Below are 24,982 nucleotides of genomic sequence, written 5' to 3'. Positions count from 1 at the left end.
TAGACCTGTTCCCTGGAGCCCAAAGGAAACACCTGGGGGAAGCAGGGCTGACAGGGAACCCCGGCCTGTGACCCTGGTGGGAGTAGGGGAGGAGCAGGACCCCGAGGAGGGGGGTTCCTGCCAAGAGGGAGTGCTGCCGGAAGATCCGCCCAATCAGGAGACGTTACAAATCCCGCTCCTGGAAGGGGAGTTACTGACCCAAGAGATGGATTTTGTGAAGGACCAGAGGGAGGATGAGACCTTGACCCATGCATATGAACAACTCCGAGTGATTAATGGCGAGGTCGTAGATCCCCACCGGGCTGCACAGTACCCCCACTTAGAGCTCAAAAAGAAACAATTATATCAGCTGGAAAAGGACCATTGGATGGGCGAAATCCATTCACAATTCCTTGTCCCTCGGCTGCATCGGTGAGAAGTCATGTGATTGGCGGGTGCCGTCCCCTCCGCAGGCCACCTTGGACAAGAGAAAACTCTGCCTCAGATCTTAGACTGCTTCTTCTGGCTTGGGTACATGAAGAAGTTAAAAACTTCTGTGACTCCTGCCCAGAATGCCAGCTAATCAGGCCAAAAGGGGGGATGAAAGCCCCCCTTGTCCCTCTCCCGGTCATCGATGTCCCCTTTGAACGAATTGGGATAGACCTTGTCGGTCCCTGGAAAAATGTGCCACCGGATACAAACGCCGACTGGTGATTAGTTGATTTTGCAACTCACTATCCGGAGGCAATCCCACTCTGTAACACCAATGCAAAGACTATTGCCATGGAACTTTTGAAAGTCTTTGCTCGAATAGGAATTCCCCAGGAGATTCTCACTGACCAAGGCACCAATTTCACAGCCCCCTTGATGAAACAGGTCTGTGAGCTTTTGAGAATAAAGAGCCTCCGTACGTCCGTTTATCACCCGCAAACAGATGGCCTGGTTGAACGTTTCAACCAAACCTGGAAGCATATGGTGAAAAGGTTTGTGTCAGAAGACCTCCCCCATTGGGATCAGCTGATTTCCCCCCCCTGCCTCCTGTTTGCCATTCAGGAAGTCCCACAATCCTCTACAGGCTTCTCCCCACTGGAGCTCCTGTATGGGAGACGGCCCCAAGGAATACTCAACCTGGTCCGGGAGATGTGGGAAGGACAATCTCCGAGAACTCGAAATATCCTACAGTACATGTTGAGACTCAGGGAGAGACTTGAGACTGTGGGAGCTGTGGCTAAAGAAAACCTCCCCACCTCCCAACAAACCCAGGAATGCTCCTATAACAAGGGAGTGCGGGTACACACTTTCAGGCCAGGCGATCGGGTCTTCCATCTACTCCTGAGCACTGAGTCTAAACTACTGGCCAAGTGGCAGGGACCTTATGAAATTGTGCACCAAGTCAGACCAGTCAATTATGAGGTTAGACAGCCTGACAAATGGAAGCCCACCCAGGTCTATCACATCAACCTGCTCAAGGCGTGGAAAGAACGAGAAAGTCTGTTCATCACCCCATGTTCCCCAGAGCCAGAACCGGGGCCCCAAGAACCTTACGCCCTGTCCCCAGGGGCTATACAGGTGGGGGAACAACTTTGCCCTGAACAAAGAGCCCAGGTGCAGAGCCTAGTGAAAGCCTTCCCAATGGTGTTGTCCTCCCTACCAGGAAGGAGCCACCTCACGCACCACCACATCCAGACTGGACCTGGACAGATCGTCTGGGAGAACCCCTGGCCGCTTCCCCGGAAAGTGCGTGAGGCAGTAAAACAGGAAGTCCAGACCATGTTGGAGCTTGGGGTCATTGAGGAATCCCACAGCGAGTGGCGAAGCCCTGTCTTATTAGTCCCAAAGCCAGATAGCACTGTCCAGTTTTACTTTGACTTCAGGAAGGTTAATGCAATCTCCAAATTTGATGCCTACCCCATGCCCCGGGGGGATGAATTACTAGACCGGCTGGGTGAAGCTCTCAGTACATCACCATCTTAGACTTAACAAAGGGATATTGGCAAATCCCGCCCACACCAGAATCACACAAAAAAATGCTTTTGCCACTCCATTCAGTCTGTACCAGTTTTGAACAATGCCCTTTGGACTCCATGGGGCATCCACGACATTCCAATGTCAGGTGTTGCAGCCCCATAACTCATTCGCCGCATCCTATTTAGATGATGTAGTCATCTACAGCCGAACCTGGGAAAAATATCTGGTCCAAGTGGCAACTTTGCTCCGCTCCCTTCGACAGGCTGGACTCACAACAAATCCTGCAAAATGTAAAATTGGGGAAGAGGAGACCATCTATTTGGGATACATTTTTGGGAAAGGCCAGATCCAGCCCCTTATAGATAAACTCCAGGCCCTCAAGGACATTCCCATGACCTACCACCAAGAAACAGGTCAGGAGTTTTTTTGGGACTTGCTGGTTACTACCGCTGATTTGTACCGAGATTCTCGATGATTGCAGCCCCTCTCACAGATCTCGTCATGAATGACAGCCCCAAGAAAGTACACTGGTCCGAGGTTCTGAAAAGGCCTTTCAAGAATTGAAGGAACGCCTCTGTACAGAACCAGTCCTATTCAGTCCAGACTTCTCCAAAGAATTCATTTTGCAGACAGTTTCTTCCGTTGTGGGACTCGGCGCTGTTTTATCTCAGGAAATAAAGGGGGAGGAAAATCCAGTGCTCTATTTGAGCCGCAAGCTGTTCCCACGAGCCTACTGTGTCATAGAGAAGGAGGCCTTGACAGTGAAATGGGCCGTAGACTCACTCTGATACTATCTCCTGGGAAACCCATTCAAACTCATCACTGACCATGCTGCATTAAGATGGTTAAACACCATGAAGGACACAAACCCCCGACTGATGTGCTGGTACCTGTCTCTCCAACCCTATGCATTCTAAATTCAGCATCGAGCTGGGAAAGCCCACCAGAATGCTGACTTCTCTTCCAGGAAAGAGGGGGTGCAATTGGATGGCCCTAACTTCCCAGGCTCCATCTTGAGTGAGAGGGTGTGTGATGGGGTGTACAAACCCCACACTGAGCAACAAGATCTTAAAGGGTCATTTTGGGCTCAGCTAGCCCCGCACTGCCACACCTGCAGCAAATGCTCCATCTGCTGGAGGAATTAAAAGGCAGCGAATTAGGTCAGTTGACGGGCAGTGCTGAAGTGAGCGAAGGCCTTGGACTGAGGTGACCCCAGGAGGGGAGACAAGAGAAAGAGGCCCAGGGAGGACAACCTTAAGTAGTCTTGGTTGCCAGGTTTCTGGTAGCTAAAAGGGCCTTGGGTTGGAGCCCGGTAGAGTGGGGGGGCCGGGCTCCCCACCCCACACCCCCCTTGGCAGTCCAGGGTTGTGGCCATTACCACTAGGCCACGCTTCCCAACAAGACCCTGAGTGGAGACCATTAGACACACACTTTGGTGGATAGGATTAGAATTCAAAATGATCTTGACAAATTGGAGAATTGGTCTGAATTCACCAAGATGAAATTCAATAAAGACAAGTGCAAAGTATTTCACTTAGGAAGGCAAAATCAAGTGCACAGCTACAAAATGGGGAATAACTGAGTAGGTGGTAGTACTGCATTTGATACGAGATGTCATAAGCATCCCACAGTTATTTCCAGAGATTAGTAGAGGGAAGGAAAAATTGTTATGAATATCACTGTGGTAACTTGACAAATGCAGACTTTCTAATGGGGACTTCGGTAGTGGATGTGCTTCTCTCATAAAGCTGCCTGGATGAATAGAAAAGGAGGGAGGCCTTAGAATTTCACTACTCTACATCATTTTTAAAAGTGTTTTTGGTTGACTGTCCTCTTTAGTTTAACATCCTCCAGGGTTTGATAAACACAGGAAATTACAAGGCATATGATGTAGCAAAGGAATGTGCAGGGAAGGAGAGCTACACACATATATTGTATCCTCCAACTTGACAGTAGTTTGTATCCTGATCCAATATAGGATATGTTGCCTCATTTTCTCATTATTAAAAAGAGGTATTAATACAGTACTTTTAAAAACTACTAACAAAGCTTTGTGAATAACCAGGCAGTGTGTTAGCTTCTCTGTGCAGTATGCCTTTGTGCTGTCTGGGGGAGCATGGATCAGTGTTCATGTCACGCTGCCCATCAATACCTGTCCCGAGCTGGGGAAGCTAATGATCCAACCAGCAGACCAAATTTGGTGATGAATCCTGGTTACATGCCACTTGAGTCAAATTGCCCGTACACTAAGAAGTGCTGTCTGGCAAATCTAGCCCTGGGACTTGTAACCAGTCCTGTGTACCATACTAGTGTGGTGTGAACAAATAGTCACTAGGGCAGTGATCCCCAAACTTTTAACCTTGTGCCCCACCTTACCCCTAGCTGTCCCCTCCCGCAGACCTGGGGCCGGGAGTGGGGCCACAGCTCCGGGAGGGGGGCAAGGGGGCCGAGACTGGGGCCACAGCTTGGGGCAGGGCTGCTAGCCAGGGTCCCAGGTGCAGGGCCGGCAGCCTGGACTCCAGGTACATGGGCAGGAGTGAAACCTTGGGTGCGGGGCCAGGAGCAGAGCCAGCAGCTGGGGCTGGTGACACTAGTGGAGCTGGGTGGGGCTCCTTCCATGCCTCCTGCTGGGTCTGGCCCAGGCCCCAGCCACTTCTTCCCGAATGTTCCTCTGTGCCCCCTAAGGGGGGTGCGCCTCACAGTTTGGGGACCTCTGCACTACAGAATAGCCTGAGTGATGTTTTAACTCTGACTGGAGTTTAATTTAGGTCTTCAAAGGCACAAACGAATGCATGAAACCATAATGTTCCACTTACTGCATGGCTTGTTTCATATCCAGAGGATTTTGAATAACAACTGACTCTTTCAAATCTGCTTAAGAGTATTAAAGCATAATTTACCTGACTGCTCCCTAAGTCTACGAGCCCACATCCTTCCTTCCATTGTGTGCTGTGACATCCAACTGGGAGGGGTATGACATAACAAGCAGCATGTATGCTGTAGCTGATGAGTATGGATTTTTGGGGGACCTGGAAGATACAGATTTATAGGGGACACATCAATTTAAAGCATAATTCTGTTTGATTTTTTTTCACAAGTGACACCTGGCTGTATAACTCAAAGATCAGACAGGTTTCAGAGTAGCAGCCGTGTTAGTCTGTATTCGCAAAAAGAAAAGGAGTACTTGTGGCACCTTAGAGACTAACAAATTTATTAGAGCATAAGCTTTCGTGAGCTACAGCTCACTTCATCGGATGCATTTGGTGGAAAAAACAGAGGGGAGATTTATATACACACACAGAGAATATGAAACAATGGGTTTATCATACACACTGTAAGGAGAGTGATCACTTAAGATAAGCCATCACCAGCAGCAGGGGGGGGAAAGGAGGAAAACCTTTCATGGTGACAAGCAAGGTAGACTAATTCCAGCAGTTAACAAGAATATCAGAGGAACAGTGGGGGGTGGGGAATACCATGGGGATACCAAATACCAAATACCATGGGGAAATAATGACAGGTTTCAGAGTAGCAGCCGTGTTAGTCTGTATTCACAAAAAGAAAAGGAGTACTTGTATCAATACAATTAATTTAGGCTTGAATAGAGACTGGGAATGGATGAGTCATTACACAAAGTAAAACTATTTCCCCATGAAGAAAAGCAGTACTTGTGGCACCTTAGAGACTAACAAATTTATTAGAGCATAAGCTTTCGTGAGCTACAGCTCACTTCATCGGATGCTGTAGCTCACGAAAGCTTATGCTCTAATAAATTTGTTAGTCTCTAAGGTGCCACAAGTACTGCTTTTCTTTTTGCGAATACAGACTAACACAGCTGCTACTCTGAAACCTGTCATTATTTCCCATGGTATTTCTCCCCCCAACCCCACCCCCCACTGTTCCTCTGATATTCTTGTTAACTGCTGGAATTAGCCTACCTTGCTTGTCACCATGAAAGGTTTTCCTCCTTTCCCCCCCCCCCCCCTGCTGCTGCTAGTGATGGCTTATCTTAAGTGATCACTTTCGTTACAGTTTTCAGAGTAGCAGCCGTGTTAGTCTGTATTCGCAAAAAGAAAAGGAGTACTTGTGGCACCTTAGAGACTAACCAATTTATTAGAGCATAAGCTTTCGTGAGCTACAGCTCACTTCATCAGATGCATTTACATCGGATGCATCCGATGAAGTGAGCTGTAGCTCATGAAAGCTTATGCTCTAATAAATTTGTTAGTCTCTAAGGTGCCACCAGTACTCCTTTTCTTTCTCCTTACAGTGTGTATGATAAACCCATTGTTTCATGTTCTCTTTGTGTGTATATAAATCTCTCCTCTGTTTTTTCCACCAAATGCATCCGATGAAGTGAGCTGTAGCTCACGAAAGCTTATGCTCTAATAAATTTGTTAGTCTCTAAGGTGCCATAAATACTCCTTTTCTTTTTTCAAAGATCAGAGATCATCTATCTTTATGTGTGCTTAGTTTGTTTACTTTGTGCATTTGACAGCACTTATGTGTACTCATTTTCTGTTTCCCCTATTTGGAAAAGTGTGGTTTCCCCCCTTCTTACTTTGAAAGAGAAATATGAATTGGAAATGGGCTATCTGGACATGTTTTAGGGCAGGAAAAAACTTTTGCAATGTCAGTCTTCTTATTACCTTGCTTAATAGCTTATTCTTATAGTCTCAGGTATTATTGACCATGTACTAAATATGGCAGTAACATGCTGATCTGCATTTGAACCAGACATATTGTAATTGTAATCTCCCTTTAATTGAGGGCTTCTTATGGATTTAATTGCATCTCTAATCCGGTATCTTGCTTTGATGTATGGTGTACAGTAAGGCTTTGCACCTGCAGTGAATGATGAATAAGACTGAATAAAACATTTCTAATGAATGGCATACAGTGAGATCAAAACACAGAGAGGGATCTCCTGTCCCCAGAATTTCAGATCGAGTTGGTGCTGCAAAGAGTGTAAGACCAAACTAGCAAGGTGCTGCTGAATAGTGTAAAAGATGCATGCATAAGTGAGGAGCTTTTGAATCAGAATCTCTTAAAATTACATAAAAAGAAAAGGAGGACTTGTGGCACCTTAGAGACTAACAATGCGTCCAATAAAGTGAGCTGTAGCTCACGAAAACTTATGCTCAAATAAATTTGTTAGTCTCTAAGGTGCCACAAGTCCTCCTTTTCTTTTTGCGGATACAAACTAACACGGCTGCGATTCTGAAACTTAAAATTACATCTCACTCCCAAACTTGAATGGTTAAGCATTGGTGCTTGTGGTGATCTCTGCTGGGCAGATCAAGAAATGGACTTGCTTTGGCAGACAATGCCACATCTCCCTGTTCTGATAGTTTGGTAATAACTATCTCACAGATCTTTCCTCTATGTTAGACACATTTTTTTACTTCCTTTGTACACACTCCAATGTAATTTCTGTGTGGGTCGGGACTTCTTGTATTCTAGCCCAGGGGTTCTCTGTTGCTCCAACAGGGCAGAACAAATGCTAGTAAGCTGTCTCAAGGATCTCTTCCCTTCCCGTTTGTGATTATGTGGGTCTCCTCCCCTCCACATGCAACTGGGCAACATCCTTGTGGCCTCTTCAGCCACTGGTTCGATGGAAAGATATTATTGGGAAGGTATCTGATGTATTTTTAGCGTGTAATGGAGTTTAGCAGTTGGAAACAAGAAGTAGAGCTGACACTACGTGACCAGCCAACATTACATGGGCAGTCAGTGTGTACTTTGTGGATCACAGACCACAGATAGAAAATGGCTGTATAAGGTGGTATTTAAGAAGGAGAAAGGAAAGATTCTAGAGCTTTCGTATTCTATTTATATCAGATCGACTGCATACGATGGGAATTCTATGATCATTATTGCGAAAGTGAAAAATCTAATCCATATTTGCTCCACAATCTGCTGATCTGAATGACATTGCTGTTTCAGCATTCACTAGTGGGTTGCAGGGGGCAGAAATGGGCTCTAAGTATTTATACTATCTTTCACTGATCTCTTTGCCAGTATAATCTCAACACCTGGAATGTTGTGTGTAACTTTTTTTGTCTTAGAATGACTTGTCCTGGAAATTTTATAATCCTTCTCATTTTGCAAAATTCTGTAAACTTGTAAGACTCGGGCTAGGATTTTTAAAGCAGCCTAAGGGAATTAGGAACCCAAATACCACTGAATTTCAGTGGTATTTGGACAACTAACTCCTTTAGGATCCTTTGAAAATTGAAGCCTACATATATCAAATTATAACTGCTAGTCTTCCTAGAAATACCTTACTGAGTCAGCAATCTGTGTTTCTCTTCAGGTTTTTGCATTATAGAGAGACATGGGCAATTTCAAAGGTCATGCTCTGCCTGGGAGTTTTTTCCTCCTCTTTGGCTTTTGGTGGTCAGTGAAGTACCCACTAAAGCATGTCTGTCGAAAGAACAAGAATGCTTGTTACCTTGGTTCCAGGGCAGGATTTCAGCGCTTGGAATTTATTGAGGGGATCGTCAAAGCAGTATTTGCCCTGATTGGTAAGTCAGACTCTGATTTTAAAGAGACAGAATAAAAAGATGAGGGCTATGCTAGTTAATATTTTTCTTTTAAAATTTTCTATTTACTGTCAGTCTTATTATAGAGCTGGTCATTGTTTTTAAAAAAGAAACTAAAGCCTATGAATTAATGTCATAATAACAGTGAGGGTGATTAACCATTTGAACAAACTACCAAGGGAAGTGGTGGATTCTCCACCTCTTGATGTCTTCAGATCAAGACTGGAGGCCTTTCTAGAAAATATGCTTTAGCCAAACACAAATTATTGGGCTCATACAGGTGTAACTGGGTGAAATTTCATGGCCTGTGGAAGACATATATACAGAGGTCTCATTATATGATCTAATGGTCCCTTCTGGCCTTATAGTCTATGAATAACTGGAGTCACATTCAGTCATTCCATAAAAAAAAAGGAGGACTTGTGCCACCTTAGAGACTAACAAATTTATTTGAGCAAAAGCTTTCGTGAGCTACAGCTCACTTCATCGGATGCATTCGATGGAAAATACAGTGGGGAGATTTATAAACACACACAGAGAACATGAAACAATGGGTTTTATCATACACATAGTTAAGGTTGAAACATGTTTCCTGTCTAAAGCTGAATTTTGAAGCCCCTTTAAGATCCGCACACTCTCACACATATCAGTTTGCCAGTTCAGGGGTTGGGATAGAGGTTGTGGTGCAAATGTGTGGTCATTGACCTGGGGCTCTCATATGCAAACTGGCAACTGCAGGCAGGGTGGGCAGTGCTTGCCCTTTTTGAATGTACTTCATTATGATTTCTGCCCATTGCTGTGAGCGCCTACCAGCTTTCAGATGTCACTGGCTTCCACTGAATTATTAATATAACATGTGAATATAGAATGCTGTCTACCTATGCATCCGATGAAGTGAGCTGTAGCTCACGAAAGCTTATGCTCAAATAAATGTGTTAGTCTCTAAGGTGCCACAAGTCCTCCTTTTCTTTTTGTCTACCTGGTGAAACTCAGAAGTGAAAATAGCTACCCTTTTTTAAAAGAACCAAACCTTCTGAACAGCAGAATCACTACCTGAGATTGCCACTTTGCATTCTGTTATGAAATGGCTTAGAAACAAAGCAAAATAAAAGCCAGACCCGATGGCTTAGTGGACTAAGCAGCTGATTTGAAACCTTTGCCTCATTCAAATCACAGCACAGTCTAATTTAGCAGTTTTCCCTTGGGAAGCAGGTAACTTGAGTATTTGGGAGCTCACTGTGTGTGGTCTCAAGACTTAGATATTGAAATGGGGCCACAATGTTACTTTTAGCTATTTGCTTTGTAGGGATAATAAAGATTCCATGGTATTCCTAATAAGACATGGGCTTTGTCCTCTTCTGCTCTGTCACAGTCTCCTTCCTGCTTGTCCTCACACACCACATCTCCAGTTGGCTACTGCCCTCCACCCCAGAGATGGCTGCACTCCAGTAATGCTGTATGTACATAATTTGAAATACTCTGCGAGCAAATATGTACAATTATATATTATCCCCTTACAGAAAAATTCTCTTCAGATTCACTGTGAGATCTGTAGAGTTGATATTATGTTGGAATGCAAAATACTAAATTGGTGCTTTCTTTTTTGCTGCAGCAATGTATTGTTTTACTGTATTGTAACTTAGCTCTCAGTCCAAAGAGCGGAGAGGAAAGACTGAGGGAGAAGGAATGAAAGCGCCAGCGTTGGAGTACGTGGATGTGTATGGCACTGAAACAAATTTGGAAAAAATGTGCATTTGCCCCTTAATATAACAACTTGTATCCTATAGGGGGATAGTGGGATCCGTTATGCTGCATATAATCTTCAGTTTAAAATATATATTTACATGTATAGAGTGTCTGAACACAAAGTGCTTCACAAACTACCGTGTACACTCAAAATACCACTCAAATGCAGTCTTCACTGGGATGGAGGGCTGTAGCTACATAACTGTGTTCGGGCTGGAGGGGCTGTCCAAAAAAAGCAGCGTAAATCCCTACGTTTAGCAAAAAGTCCCCTTAGAGCTTTAATGCCCATACACAGCAGAGAGGAACCCTTGCCTTTAATGACAGGTTTCAGAGTAGCAGCCGTGTTAGTCTGTATTCGCAAAAAGAAAAGGAGTACTTGTGGCACCTTAGAGACTAACAAATTTATTAGAGCATAAGCTTTCGTGAGCTACAGCTCACTTCATCGGATGCATCCGATGAAGTGAGCTGTAGCTCACGAAAGCTTATGCTCTAATAAATTTGTTAGTCTCTAAGGTGCCACAAGTACTCCTTTTCTCCTTGCCTTTAAGGCATCATAGGAAAGATCCCCAGGAAGTCAACTAATTGGCATACCAATGTATATACTGCAGAGGGGTGAAAGGCTAAGGTGTCCCTGCTGGGTCTTGAACTGGTGGTTCTAATCTAAGGAATCGAGATGTTAAACCCATTCTTAAGCCACTGTGTATCCAGAGAAAAAGATTGTTAAAGATTTAGTCAGATGATCACAGACAATAGTAAATGTTTGATTAGAAAGCAACATAAAGTGGTGATCTGCACGGTTAATGGCTGCATGATACCAGGACAATAGCAGGACTGGCCTGCTGCTGCTGAGTAAAGTACTGTCTTTACTGAATGGCTAAAGACTTTTAAAACCCGTCTGTGCCCTAATTAAGCTCCAGGATAGCCACCAGTGAATGCTTCCCCTGTTATTTCATATGCAGGTATGCTAGCTGAGCAGTTTGTTCCTGATGGGCCTCATCTGAAGTTGTATAATTATGAGGAAAAACACTGGGATCACTTGATGAACTGGCAGCATGCCACCATGTATCTCTTCTACAGCATCTCAGGGCTTGTTGACATTGTGGCTCATGGCACCAATGCATTGCCAGTGGCCTTGGATAGGATGATGCTTTCATTAGCAGTTTTCATTGAAGGTGAGTTTACTTGTGTGTTCAGAACCTGGAGGAAAATGAGGGGCCAATCAACCAAATATTATGTATTATTAAAGTAGCAATTATTTGGACTGAAACTGAAGCCTAAGGGAGTTAAGTTCCCAAATTTTAATAGGAGTTGGGCATTTAACTCCCTTAAGCTCCTTTGAAAAATCTCAGCCTTGATCCGTCTAGATTTTAAGTAAGTATACGGAAAACAAAATGAGTGTATTATAGCATCACCTTTGTTACGCTTTAGAGACAGTTTAGAAATATTTTATGTTAATCCCATTTTTAATTAAGGATTATAGGGAAAATCCCCTCCCTGTTTCCCAATCAGAGTAGTGGGCTGGACTTTGGGGAGAGTCACAGGGGAAATGTGGTGAGGAATCAACACCCTTTTCCTGCTGTCCTCCAAACTGGCTGCACCCAGCCTCAGTGTTATATGGTGTTCTTACTATATAACTGTAACCTGATTATAAAAGCATGTATGTATGTACAATTACATGTCTCCCCCTCTCCCTCCTTTTGTGTCTGCTTCCGTTTTATAGTACAAAGGGGCCTAATCCCGACTGGGGCCTTTGGGTGCTACCATAATATAAATATCTTTGTGCATTTCTAAACTTAACTCACTTTGGAATAAAAATTTTAAAGGGAGCTTGATACAGAAGGAACAGTTCACAGTTTCTAGTGGGAGATGAGGGGAACTGTTGGACATCATTAAAACAAATGCCTGGTATTGTACTATTCTCTCTTAAAAGATTGATCAGTTCCTATGTTGTCACAGGTTTTCTCTTTTATTACCACATACATGGGCGAGCCATGCTGGATTTTCATGTTCATCAGTTACTTTTAGTGGCTATCTTTGGAGCAGCCTTTTGCATATTTCTGGAAGTCTTCTTCCGCGGCAGCATTGTCCTTGAGATGCTCCGGACAAGTCTTTGCATTCTGCAAGGTAGCTGGCTCTGGCAGGTGAGTCAGTGTTTCCAGCTATTAGGATTCCCTCCTTTGACTGTAATACTTGCTTTACCCCTTTGCTGCTTCTCCACTGGCATGCTATGGCATCTCCACTTCAGATGTGACCTACTATGCATTTACACAGTGCCTTTTATGCACAGATCTCAAACCACTCATAAATAACGACTAATCCTGAATTTCCCTGCAAGGATATAGAAGTGCTTAGTACACATTTTACAGATGGGGAAGCCATTTTACCAGTACATTTGTTTTCCCAAGGCCAGACATTGACTCAATGAGTGAACTAAGAATAGAAGCCAGGAGTTCAGCTTCAGTCCTTTGCTGTAATGACTAGACAATCCCAACCCTGAAAAATACTGTATGAACTATGTAAACCAACAGTTACTTAGTGGTGCTACATGAATGCAATGTTTTTTACAGATAAAGTTAGTCCACAATTCAGAAAATCTGCAGGAAAATTAATATGTAAATGCTCATCAAAGCACAGTCAAGGTAGAAGATGGAGGAAAGGCCATGTGAACAATTCATTGGCATTGCTGTAAAGAGGAAGGAAAGGGAGAAGTATCTTGAATGTGTTGGATTGGTCCCATCTCTCTGTTTCCTAAAAAACATCTCAAGTGATCACTCTAGATCCTGATTCATCACTCCAAGCCCAGCTTGCCAGTTTCAAAACTTTGGCAGTGGAACAGGTAAAACAAGTGCCCCAAACTTTAATACTTCAGCAATGTGGGCACTAGCATCAGTCACTAACATTACCTCTTAAAAGTCTAATAGACATTCCTGTCACCATTTTGTCATTCCATATACTTAGTTGGTATTTAGTAGCCATACACCAATTAATTTGCTACTCTCAGCACAGTGTGCTCATGAGAGAAATGGTGGTAAATACTCATTGCATAAATCACTGCTGTCTAATAACAGAAATAGGAATATCAGCAATCTTATGCTGGAGAACTGTGGTTGCTACAGTAACTTTTCTTTCCACTATGTCTAGACTGGTTTCCTTTTTTTTTTTTTAAACATGTTGGCCGGACATGGTGAATGAAAATGTGTAGGGTTCTTTAGAAGAACTAGACATTTAGCACCAAATCAAATATTTAAACACTTGCACTAGCAAAAAGAGAAACCTCTTCAATTGCAAACTTTTCCATAATTGAGCTCAAGAAAAATGTCCAGTGTCTCAGAACTTACTGCTGTATTTTGTTGTTCCATGAGTTTTCTCTCTTGACTAAAAAGTTTCACAGAATAGTTAGATGTAGTCATTTAGCTTTCCTTTTCTATCTTGTCCTAGACAAGACAACACAAAGAATTAAGTAGAAAAACAGAAGAGTTCTCAGATACAAGGATGGCTTTTTTCACACTTTTTTGACACTTGCATGACAGGCTTCAATTCTTTGTGTGGGTTGAATACCACATACTGGCTGCTGAGTGGCAAATTTGTAAAAGATGAGCGAGCTTTCCTTTTGTATCACCAATGCCTTGATTCATCAGATTCTCTGCATGTGAAGCAAAATACAGTCAATCCACCTCAAATGTTCTCAGCCAGACTGTTGAGAACTGATGCTAGAGGGGACTAGATAGCCTAAGGAACCAGTACTGTTTAAGTGAAACCGTGCTCAAAGGTAGCAGTAGCTAGCATCTGATGGCTGTTGCTCCTAATAGACTAGCGTCCATGCCTCAAAAAAAGGTCACCATCATAAGGGGCACTAGCTTGGATAAGTGTGTTAAATTTTTGTAATATTTTGGAAAGAAATCTCACTCACTGTCTATAGAATACATACAGTTCTTATTAGTCTTTACTGATTTAATAAAAAGTGACACTGAAACTATGAAAATATGTAAGTTAAAGTTCCTTCTCTTGAAACGAATAAATAATTAAAATCCAGCCATTATTGTTTGCAATGTAACCTGATTATTGTCCCTATCCTGCAACAGAATCTTATTAATAACCAGGCTTTTGAAGAAGGGGGAGTGCAAAAAGGGCTAGTATTTGTGCAGTTTTAGAAATAATCTAATTTAAGTATGATGCTGTAAAATTGTTTTATTATAACGTTCTTAGATGTAATCTTCAATACACTTAAAAACAATCCACAAACGTTTGCCATATGACTTATGCCCGATATATAATGCATGGTATGGCTCAGAACAAATGTCAAATGAATGTTATTTAAATAAATTTAATTTAATTACAGATTGGTTTTGTACTTTATCCTCCAAATGGGAGACTGGAATGGAACCAAATGGATCACAATAATATGATGTTCTTGACAATGTGCTATTGCTGGCATTATGCCTTTGCTTTTCTTATACTTGCAGTGAATTACACTATTGTCAGCTGGTAAGTTAACTACAGAACTAAAATTTTGGAGAACCATGTGTCAGTTGCAGCATGAGTGTAAGACTGTAGGCTCATGGGATAAAATCCGTTGTCTTCCCCCCCCGTCCCCCATCCCCCCGATAAAATAAAGATAGGCTTTGCTCATTCATGGCCATTACATAACTAATCATTCCAGTGAAAGGGAAAATAAGTACTTTGTGAACAGAATGGTATTTCACCACTGTTAACTGGCATCTCATGTAAATTGAGCTACTTTTGACATTGTTTAGAATTGCATTACAAAAATGAGAGCTGGAAAATACCTTCTAAATCAGTGGTTCTTAACCTTTCAAGACTACTGTATCCATTTCAGGAGTCTGATTTGTCTTTGGTACCCCAAGTTTCACCTCCCTTAAAAACTATTTGCTTACAAAATCATAAAAATACAAAATGTGTCACAGCGTACTTTCTGAAAAATTGCTTACTTGCTCATTCTGTCTGTATGAAATTTTAGTTTGTATTGACTTTGCTGGTGCTTTTTATGTAGCCTGTTGTAAAATTAGGCAAATATCTAGATGAGTTGATGTACCCTGGAAGATCTCTGCGTATTCCCAGGGATATGCGTACCCCTAGTTGAGAACCACAGTTCCAGATCTCTGAGAGTCAAGACAGGGGCAGTCCCTACAGTGTGGTGACAGATAGTGCTTGTCTGTGCCAGTTTTAAATGGCTCAAGACAGATGGCTATTACCACTTCATTTGGAGATTATTGCACAGACCAAACAGACTTCGTTGTTTTCTCCTGACTAAATTTTCTTTTGGCCAGTTTTATCCCATTATTCCTAACTATAGCCATGTGCCTGGTCTCAGTGTTTAATCTGACAAAACCCCCACTGAAGTCCTGATTTTCTGTGGAATGGTATATTGGAGGAATCAGGCTTGATCACTGTGACAGCAATGTCTAGCCCATCTACCTGTTGTATCATCTTCCTTGGTGTTTACCCTTTTCCATTCTTGCAGGCAATTATATCCCTGCTTGGTCATCCTTTGGCCATATTTAGTTCTTCCAGTTTTTCCTCATAAATCAGTCATTTTGGCTCCTTGATGATAAAAATGATTAACTTTGTGTCCCCTGTAACAATAACCAGATCAGCATTTGACTCATTGTTTAGGTTAGAATGTAAAATTATGTGGTAAACCTCTTTTTTTCTTTCCCTCACTGTCTCCAGGGTAGTTCGTTCAAAGATTAAACAGGCCCAGTCCGTGGAGATGGGATTACTGAAAACATCTGAACGAGATCAGGAATCAGAAGATGAAATCTAGTTTTGTATAACTTCTGTTTTACCACTTTGCCTTCTTCACCATTAAGATAATTTTACCTCATTTCTAGATTAGTTTACCATCTTATTTGTTCTTCATATAACTCGCTATGCAAGTATCATCCATAAAGTACTGTATACTTACTTCTACATAATTAGATTCTTATTTGCAAAGTGTAGGCCTGATATGAATTTGTGGTGTTTCCATTAGTACATTGTTCATCACACGCTTTAGTGGAAAAATATTTTCCTATTAGCTGAACATAGATTGGATGGGGTGACTTTGTCAAGTAAAATCAATTCAGCCCATTAATAGCTGAGCAACATGTTCTCCTCCTGCTGTTGGAGAAACTGGTAAATTTCCAAATATAAATATATCAAAAAAGCTAAATTTGCTGAATTGCCAGCCATATACATAAAATAACTGTACAGAACTTTAAAACAATGGAATAAGCACATTATTGATGGAGACCTACATCTGCATTGTCAAGTATATTGAAGAATATCTTTGCTTGTAGTTTCAAATGAAACTGCAAATTGCAAACCCATGTAGCATTTATCTACACAGTCTATCCTTTGTTCGTTACAACATGTGCTCTACCACATTTCTGCAAGGAGATCAAATAAGTGTAGAAATGACTATGGGGATTGCTCATCATAAGGGGAAGTTACTCAGTGCAGTGACTTTGACATTCCTATCACCCTGCGCTTTGACAAGCAGTACATTGACCCTACTTTACAGCCAGGGGCATTGGAACAATTTTTATAGTGGGGGTGTTGAAAGCCTTTGAACAAAACTGTAAACCCTGTATATGATGGAAACCATGTATGTGGTTGTTACTACTACATCAAGCCAGGGGGTGCTGCTGCACTCCCAGCACTCTTAGTTCCACATCCCTGTTTACAGCAAGTATAGCAACTTTTTATAGAAAGGCTTCTGTGTGTCAAACAGAGCAACATCAGGCGTCCAAGTTAATTCTGTACCCTAAATTCAGCTCCTTTCCCATACTGCAATCTAGTGGGATTTCAGTAAGGCACTGGGGCAGTCACATGACGGGATGCAGTGCACAAATCCACATGCTGTGCTCAGCAATGGCATCATATGTGTTTGGACGCAGTCTGCAGCTGAGGGACCCGATCTGTTCTCTGTGCCCTCTCTTGGAGGATGTTGATCATTGTAGAATAGAGTGCTGTATGGACACATGCACACAGTGATCATTTTAAAATCAACTCCGCAGGCTTCTTTGTGCATTTCTGAATGTTCAGTTATTTGTATTGTACAAATGATTCTGAGAGGTGCCGGTTTCTTCCACTCCTGCTGCAGTAAGGATACATTCCAATATGAATTGTAGGATTAGGAAATGACTAATACGTGGCAAAGAACATTAGTGAGCCTTATTGCATGGAAGCATACTGCCCCCAGGGGGTTCAATACTTGAAGTACATCTGTAACACAGCTCATTCTTCAAAAAGTCTATAGTAGTAATTGGTCATGACTGGACATCTGCCATTCAGCAACAATTACTCCTGGGAGAATTCGGCACCAAAAAATTAAAAATTCTGTTCACAATATTTTAAAATTCTGCAAAATTCTTCATATTTTTATTTGTCAAAATAAGGCAATATACTCACTCTGGTTCCAATTATTTTGGTAATTTATTTAAACTACAATATAATGGATAGAGAATGGGAGTGGGGAGCAGATCCCCTTGCCTAATAGTAATGTAGCTAGGTTTGACCCTTTATTTCAAGTCAACAAATATATGCAGCCATATGTTCAGTGTTACAACATAGGCAAATGAAGACCAAATGAGGGCAGGGGAATCAAACTCACAATTTATGTTGGCTACTGACCATCTCTGAAAGGTCAGTAACCAACAGTTCATTGAGCACATTGTGATAGAAAATTTTTTCAGGCCAAAAATTTAGACCAGTTCTAATTACTAAAGCACCGTCAGCATTTATAAGGCGATACTGTCTTTTATCCTGGGCACTCTGGCAATGTAAAGAAGCCTTAACACTTTTACACCTGTTTTATACTCCTGGGAAAATTCTGGCAACGTAAAGAATCCTTTAAAACTTTTACACTTGTTTTATACTCCTGGGGAAATTCACAAAGACAATGGGAACACTAAGCAGGCAGGCTGCTGCATTCTGCTCTGCCTGAGGGGACAGAGCCTGCCCCACGCCTACCTCCTCAGAAACACCCTGAAGCCTGCCCCTCCATGCTGAGCATGCTGCAATAGTGAGTGAGAGGAACAGAGTGTTTCTCTCTCTTTCTCTCTCTCTCTCACGCATCCCCATCCCAGCAGTGATTTACGTCTTTACCAGTTGCCCAAACTGACCTGCCTGCACTGCTGGGAAGGGGCACATGACCGCTCTTGTGGCTTCCCTGCCAGAAGTCATTTTTCTGTGGAGAAGCAAAGAAATCTGCAGGGGACATGAATTCTGTGCATGCACAGTGATGCAAAATTCCCCCAGGAGTAAACAGTTGCTGTTATTGTAGGTTCCACTGCCAGAGAAGTGAGTACAATAGGAATTCTGAAGGCAGTGGTACACAGCAGCCATCAACTGTAGGGCAGTTACTCTGCAAAAGGAGCCTCTTGCTTTCAGAATACATCCTTTTAAAATATTAATATTTATATATTATACACATTGCATTTAAAAACAGGATGTTGCACAGTAATGTAATGTAGAAATTCCAGTTGCACAGTAATGTAATGTAAAAATTCCAGCCCACTGGGACTGAAACTAGAGACATACTTTTTTTTCTCTTAGTGCTCTCATGTTTTCATCAGACACTACAAGGCAAGATCCCAGTTCTGCAGTCCTTATGTAAGCAGTCACACTCATTGATGGAGGTGAGTAAGGTCGGCAGGATCTGGATCTAAATTTGTGTGCTTCATCTGCATTTATCCTTGTCCCTTTGATATAAAGCAGAAAAAAGTATAGCTTAAATAAAGCTAATTACAGTCAGACTACCACTCTAAAAATATAAAACTATTATTTAAAGTAGTTTATAGCTGTAAGGAACCCCAAGGATAAGGAGAAAAGCTCAAGACCCTTTACCTATAGCTACTTTAACTTTAAATGCACACAAATACACTATAGGCTAAATTTTTCAGGGAATCTTCCCTTCAGTTGCCAGTTATTTAAAGGTTGGAGCTGGTCACTTTAGAATTTCTGGCTTTTCAGAGCTTTTCTAATATAAGCTACATTTTAAAATCTTTAACTCTGAACTAAATTTAAAAATAGTGCACATGTTAAATTGACTATTAAGCACTTTGCTCAGGTACAGCTCAGGCAGCAGCAATGCAAGCTTTCTCATTGTCCTGCCAATAACAATGCTTAGTACTATAAAACTGTAAATGTGTCTCAAGCCCTGACCTGAAGAGACCATGTAAGCAGGAGAAGAGGGCAGTAACTCACTGAGCACTGGAAACGTTACAGAATGCAGCTTGCATGGAGTATTTTTTTCAATATAAAGATTTTAGATGGTCACTTTGAATTACTTCTGGTCCCCACCAAGTATCTTGCTACTTGTCACTACATCTGAGAATAATTATTGATTATTAATAAATATGAACCTGAATCAAAACCTTGGAACAGAACACTCCCAAACTTTCCCTCTAAATTCTTATACTACCCATCACTGTGAGATGGGAAAGTTTAGATCCAGATCCAAACTTCACAGTTGGTATCAATTGCTAAATAATCATTTGTTCTTCTGTAGTGCCTTTCATTGGAGGCTTTTGCAACTCTTTGCAAACCTTAATGAAGTCTGCTTCACAATACTCCTGTGAGTTAAGTATCATTGCTCCCCATTTTATATATAGGCATTTCCATATCAGCAGGGCTTAGTCATACTGCAGTCCATGACATTATCTTCATAGTGCAGTTGAAACTCAGAAGGAAGTGATACCTACCCCACTCTGCAAATCTAGGATTTTTGTGGCACTCGAAGGGCCATATTCTCCCATTAATTACACTAGTGGAGCCTCATGAAAATAAAATTTTCTGCGGGAATAAATGAAGTCAGCTCCATTGAGTTCAAAAGAATTTTGTCTGTTTACACCAGCAGAAGATTTGGCTCAGTGTGGTTGTCATTGAACCGGAGACAACGACCATAATAAAAAAAAAATGCCCATAGGGCAGCCTGGGGTTGAACTCAAGGTGCTAATCAGAGTTAAAAGCAGCATTGCTACGTCTTAATTGCTATTCTAACCTGAGTTATCCAATGTGGATTAGCTAACCAAATGAAGAATACACTTTTTTGGAGGGGCAGTGTAGACATACCCTAAAAGTGGGTGCCTCTTTGCTCCTCCTTTCCCTGTCTCAGCCCTAAAATTCTGACACCGAACTCTTGGAATTACCAGAGTTCATGTAATTAAACCCTGGCATAATTCCATCAGTGGTGATAATGCCATAGGTTGTTGTGAGGGAAAAATCAGATATGATTCATACTCTGCTGAGAGGGGACATGTACAGCTCCCTGTGCTAGATTTAGTGAGTGATCCATACAGGTGTCTGAGAATTGGATGACCAGGTTAGCTGGGTACATTTTGTCTGTTTTAGGCAGATAGAAATCTCCAGAAATGACACTTCCAGAATTCCAATTTAGAAGTTAGAAGTCAACACTTTTTGTGACTAATCCTATCATTTATTTTATGCACAAAATACCTCCTTTTACTAAAGATGGCATCACAAAGAGGCAAAAGAAAAACAGATTTTAAAGTGTTCAGGATGTTCAATAATTTTTCCTCCAAGTTTTTCCTCCCCTATCTCATGCTGTCTTTACCAAATCTGTCTTGTAGACAAGCTTCTTACTCTATTGTAAAGATGGAATTGAATTTATACCCTACCTCTCAACAAATACAAGCATTGGCATATGTTGGAATCTGAACATTAATATCAAGGCTGACACGAACTCTGTGATGGACCAAACCAAAACTGCAAAACTGAATACACCCGCACCCCTATCCTTAAAATGTTCAAAATCCAGATCTAAATCTTTCAGCTCAGGCCCATCTCTACTCTAAAGCTAGTAACTAACTGGCTGCTCCTGGTTCATTGTGAGTAGTTTTTAACACATAGGGCTTGATCCTACTAAGTGGTGAGACCTCAACATCCACTGACTTAAGGTGAGAATAATAAATGTTATTTCAGTGATGCTTTTGTCTCTTTATCCCACAAATACTGCAGTATAATGCCTACTTTCAAATGATAAGAAAAATAAGAAACTAACTTCAATACATGCACAATTATTTGATGATTTAAATGTCTCAAATTTGGAGACACATGGAAAAAACAGATGCTAAAGCTTCAAATTTTAAGACTTCTTGAATTTCTGTACAAATGTCTGGTATTAAAATGATCAAATACAAGTAAAAGCAAAGGGAAAATTGTAATATATTTACAGTATCTATAATATAAAAAGGTGCAGTCACTTTCTCAAACTGTCTAATATTGTTGTAATAGCATAATGAAAGAAACCAAGCAGTATATTTTTAGGAAGAATTTTTTTTTTTAAAGCAGAAAGATTCATCGGGTGTCTTCAAAGGCTGTTCCTGACTGGTTATGTTTTGAACACTACTCTCTGTTAACACTAAAGAAATATGAGCTTTGGCATTCCTTTATCAATAGTTTCTGTTTGAATTCAGAGAAAGGATGGAAGTCTGCCAGGTTTACAAACATACCATTTAAAAAATATAGTGCTTTAATGAAAACTTAAGTTATTGTTAAATATTGGTGCCTTTAAAAAAACCACAATATTTAATAACAAACAAGACGTGCCTGTAATTTTATTTAAATAAAACTGATTTATGCATTGCTGAAGTCTGTCATCTCTTCAGTGGAAAGGCTTGACTGCATAGAGGTGTAAGTGTGTGTTTTTACAAGTCTAATGCCCTCTGAGGATAGAGTTCATTGACTGGAAACTTCCTGAATGCCAGTTCTGCCTTGATATCCAGTTCACTTTCCTTGCCGTTCACAGGGATGAAAGAAGGCATTTTGGAGGCAGTGCCACTGGGTCTGTACAAAGCACAAATCCACAAGAGCCGAACACCATGTTAGAGGGGAATGGCAGGCTATGTGTTCTCCTTTCCTGCTCATACCATGCAGCCAGCCAGCAAGGCCACACAAGCTGAAGGCCTTTCGTCACATGTTGGAACTGAGGATTCCTTTGCTACTGTGCTTCCAAGTACACACTTTGGCATTTCTTCTGTTATCAACGTCAAATACAAAAATCATAGAATCATAGAACTGGAAGCGACCTCGAGAGGTCATATAGTACCGTGCCCTGCACTCATGGCAGGACTAAGTATTACCTAAACCATCCCTGACAGGTGTTTGTCTAACCTGCTCTTAAAAATCTCCAATGATGGAGACTCCACAACCTCCCTAGGCAATTTATTCCAGTGCTTAGCCACCCTGACAGGAATTTTTTCCTAATGTCCAACCTAAACCTCCCTTGCTGCAATTTAAGCCCATTGCTTCTTGTCCTATCCTCAGAGGTTAAGAAAAACAATTTTTATCCCTCCACATTGTAACAACCTTTTATGTACTTGAAAACTGTTATCCTGTCCCCTCTCAGTCTTCTCTTTTCCAGACTAAATAAACCCAATTTTTACAATCTTCCCTCATAGATCATGTTTTCTATACCTTTAATCATTTATGTTGCTCTTCTCTGGACTCACTCCAATTTGTCCACTTCCTTACTGAAATGTGGCGCTCAGAACTGGACACAATACTCCAGTTGAGGCCTAATCAGCACGGAATAGAGCAGAAGAATTACTTCTCGTGTTTTGCTTACAACATTCCTGCTAATACATCCCAGAATGGTGTTTGCTTTTTTTTCCAACAGTGTTACACTGTTGACTCATATTTAGCTTGTGGTTCACTATGACCCCCAGATCCCTTTCGAGTACTACTTTGTAGGCAATCATTTCCCATTTTGTAAGTGTGCAACTGATTGTTCCTTCCTAAGTGGAGTACTTTGTATTTTTCCTTATTGAATTTCATCCGATTTACTTCAGACCGTTTCTCCAGTTTGTCCAGATCATTTTGAATTATAATCCTATCATCCAAAGCACTTGAAACTCCTTCCAGCTTGGTATCGTCCGCAGACTTTATAAGTGTACTCAGTATGCCATTATCTAAACCATTGATGAAGAACAGAACCAGACCCAGAAATGATCCATGCGGGGTTTTCCTTCCAGCATGACTGTGAACCACTGATAACTACTCTCTGGGAACAGTTTTCCAACCAGTTTTGCACCCACCTTATAGTAGCTCTATGTAGGTTGCATTTCCCTAGTTTGTGTATGAGACGGTCATGCAAGACAGTATCAAAAGCATTCCTAAAGTCAAGATATACCACATCTACCACTCCCCCCCATCCACAAGGCTTGTTACCCTGTCAAAGAAAAATATCAGGTTGGTTTGACATGATTTGTTTTTGATAAATCCACCTTATTATCTTCTAGATGTTTGCAAATTGATTGCTTATTATCACCTTATTATCTTCTAGATGTTTGCAAATTGATTGCTTAATTATTTGCTCCATTATCTTTCTGGGTACAGAAGTTAAGCTGACTGGTCTGTAATTCCCTGGGTTGTCCTTATTTCCCTTTTTATAGATGGGCACTATATTTGCCCTTTTTTTTAATCATGATTAATTTTTTGAGTTGATCACGTGAGTTAACTGCAATTAATTAACAGCCCTAGTTAAAAGGGATAAAGTCAGCACTCAGACCTCTATCTGCCCACATCATATATTGTGAATTCATGAGTCTGAAATAATTTCATATGAGAGTTCTAAAAAATACCAGCAGGAATTCCTGAAGCTCTAGAAACAGCCTTCAGTGAATGAGGAGAGCCTGCTACCATACCTGTTGTCTAGTAAAAAAGTGAATGTAGTGCCCATCTTCAAGAAAGGATGACTGGGAAATTGACAGCCAATTGACCTTAATGTCTTCAACATACCTGCATGCCAGGTTCCACGGAAGAGTATCAGGGTGGACCTCTTCTGTGCAGCTTTTGGCTCTAGGTGTAAAATGTTATCACTTACAATCAACTCCTTTGAGATAAGCAGTGGGGAGTACTAGAGGTTAGGGATAAGTACAGTGTGTAAGGATAGCATTCTGCATCCTCTAAAAGTTACAGATTCTGCTGAAGGGAAATGGAAACTTTTCTAGATGTTAGCAGGCCAAGTAATTATAGTGACTGTGAGAAAATATTTATCTAAAGCTGTGCATTGTGTTTGTTCACAATATAGCAGAGGTGGGACAGCAGTGTCATGAGGCCCCAGAGTCTTATCTAATACATCTTTCACCTCAGCATGCAAAGTTTGGGGCTCCTTTAAGAGCCCAGAGACTTGGTGTTCGACCATTTAACCTTTACATAGTTCTTATTGGATGCTCTAATCTGGTAGAGCTGTCCACTCTAGGGGTTTCCCCCACACCCTGTGGGTTCTCAGACCCTCTAACAGGAAGGAGGGTAATACTTGGGGGAGAAGAGGGAGGGATGCCACAAGAGGCCAAAAAAAAAAAAAAAATTAAAAATGGAGCCAGGTGGCAAGTTCTGAAATTTAAATACTGTTACTGAAGCTGCTGCATCCAGATTATGATGGACCAACCACTTTTTGAGATCATTTATAGCCCTGGGGAAGGGGGAACCCATCAGTTCCTGGGAAAATCCCCTCGGATGAGCTGTCTTTCCCCACTCCCTGGCCTCCTGAGTTAAGACAATGGGAGCTGTTCCACATACTGAGGGGCTTCTTCCTCCCTCAGTGCATAGAGCAGACAGAGTTCCCTCTACAGATGCTCCTCACCTGGTTCTGCAGCTCCTTCGCTCCAACTTGTCCAGGCAGGTCAGGGACCTGGGGGAGAGAGAGAGAGTGTGTGTATGTGTGTGCATGTGAGAGACAGCAAGTTGAAACTCCTTCCTGCCATTCACGTGCTTGG

General features: G+C 41.7%; 1 protein-coding gene across 1 annotated transcript in view; it reads left to right on the top strand.

Annotated features, from left to right (window-relative positions):
• The window catches only part of TMEM45A (transmembrane protein 45A), a 38,942-nt gene extending 17,104 nt beyond the window's left edge, over nucleotides 1-21,838 (top strand). Inside the window, exons 2-6 of the mRNA XM_038377177.2 lie at nucleotides 8,264-8,474; nucleotides 11,198-11,410; nucleotides 12,195-12,379; nucleotides 14,578-14,723; nucleotides 15,930-21,838. Of these exons, the coding sequence (XP_038233105.1) occupies nucleotides 8,285-8,474; nucleotides 11,198-11,410; nucleotides 12,195-12,379; nucleotides 14,578-14,723; nucleotides 15,930-16,023 (828 nt within the window). The 5' untranslated portion in view covers nucleotides 8,264-8,284 and the 3' untranslated portion in view covers nucleotides 16,024-21,838. The remainder of the gene's footprint in view (nucleotides 1-8,263; nucleotides 8,475-11,197; nucleotides 11,411-12,194; nucleotides 12,380-14,577; nucleotides 14,724-15,929) is intronic.
• The last annotated feature ends 3,144 nt before the right edge of the window (nucleotides 21,839-24,982 follow it).

This window comes from Dermochelys coriacea, chromosome 1 (genome assembly GCF_009764565.3).
Source record: "Dermochelys coriacea isolate rDerCor1 chromosome 1, rDerCor1.pri.v4, whole genome shotgun sequence".
In the NCBI taxonomy this organism is placed as follows: domain Eukaryota; kingdom Metazoa; phylum Chordata; order Testudines; family Dermochelyidae; genus Dermochelys; species Dermochelys coriacea.
This window is presented reverse-complemented; position numbering and strand designations above follow the sequence as displayed.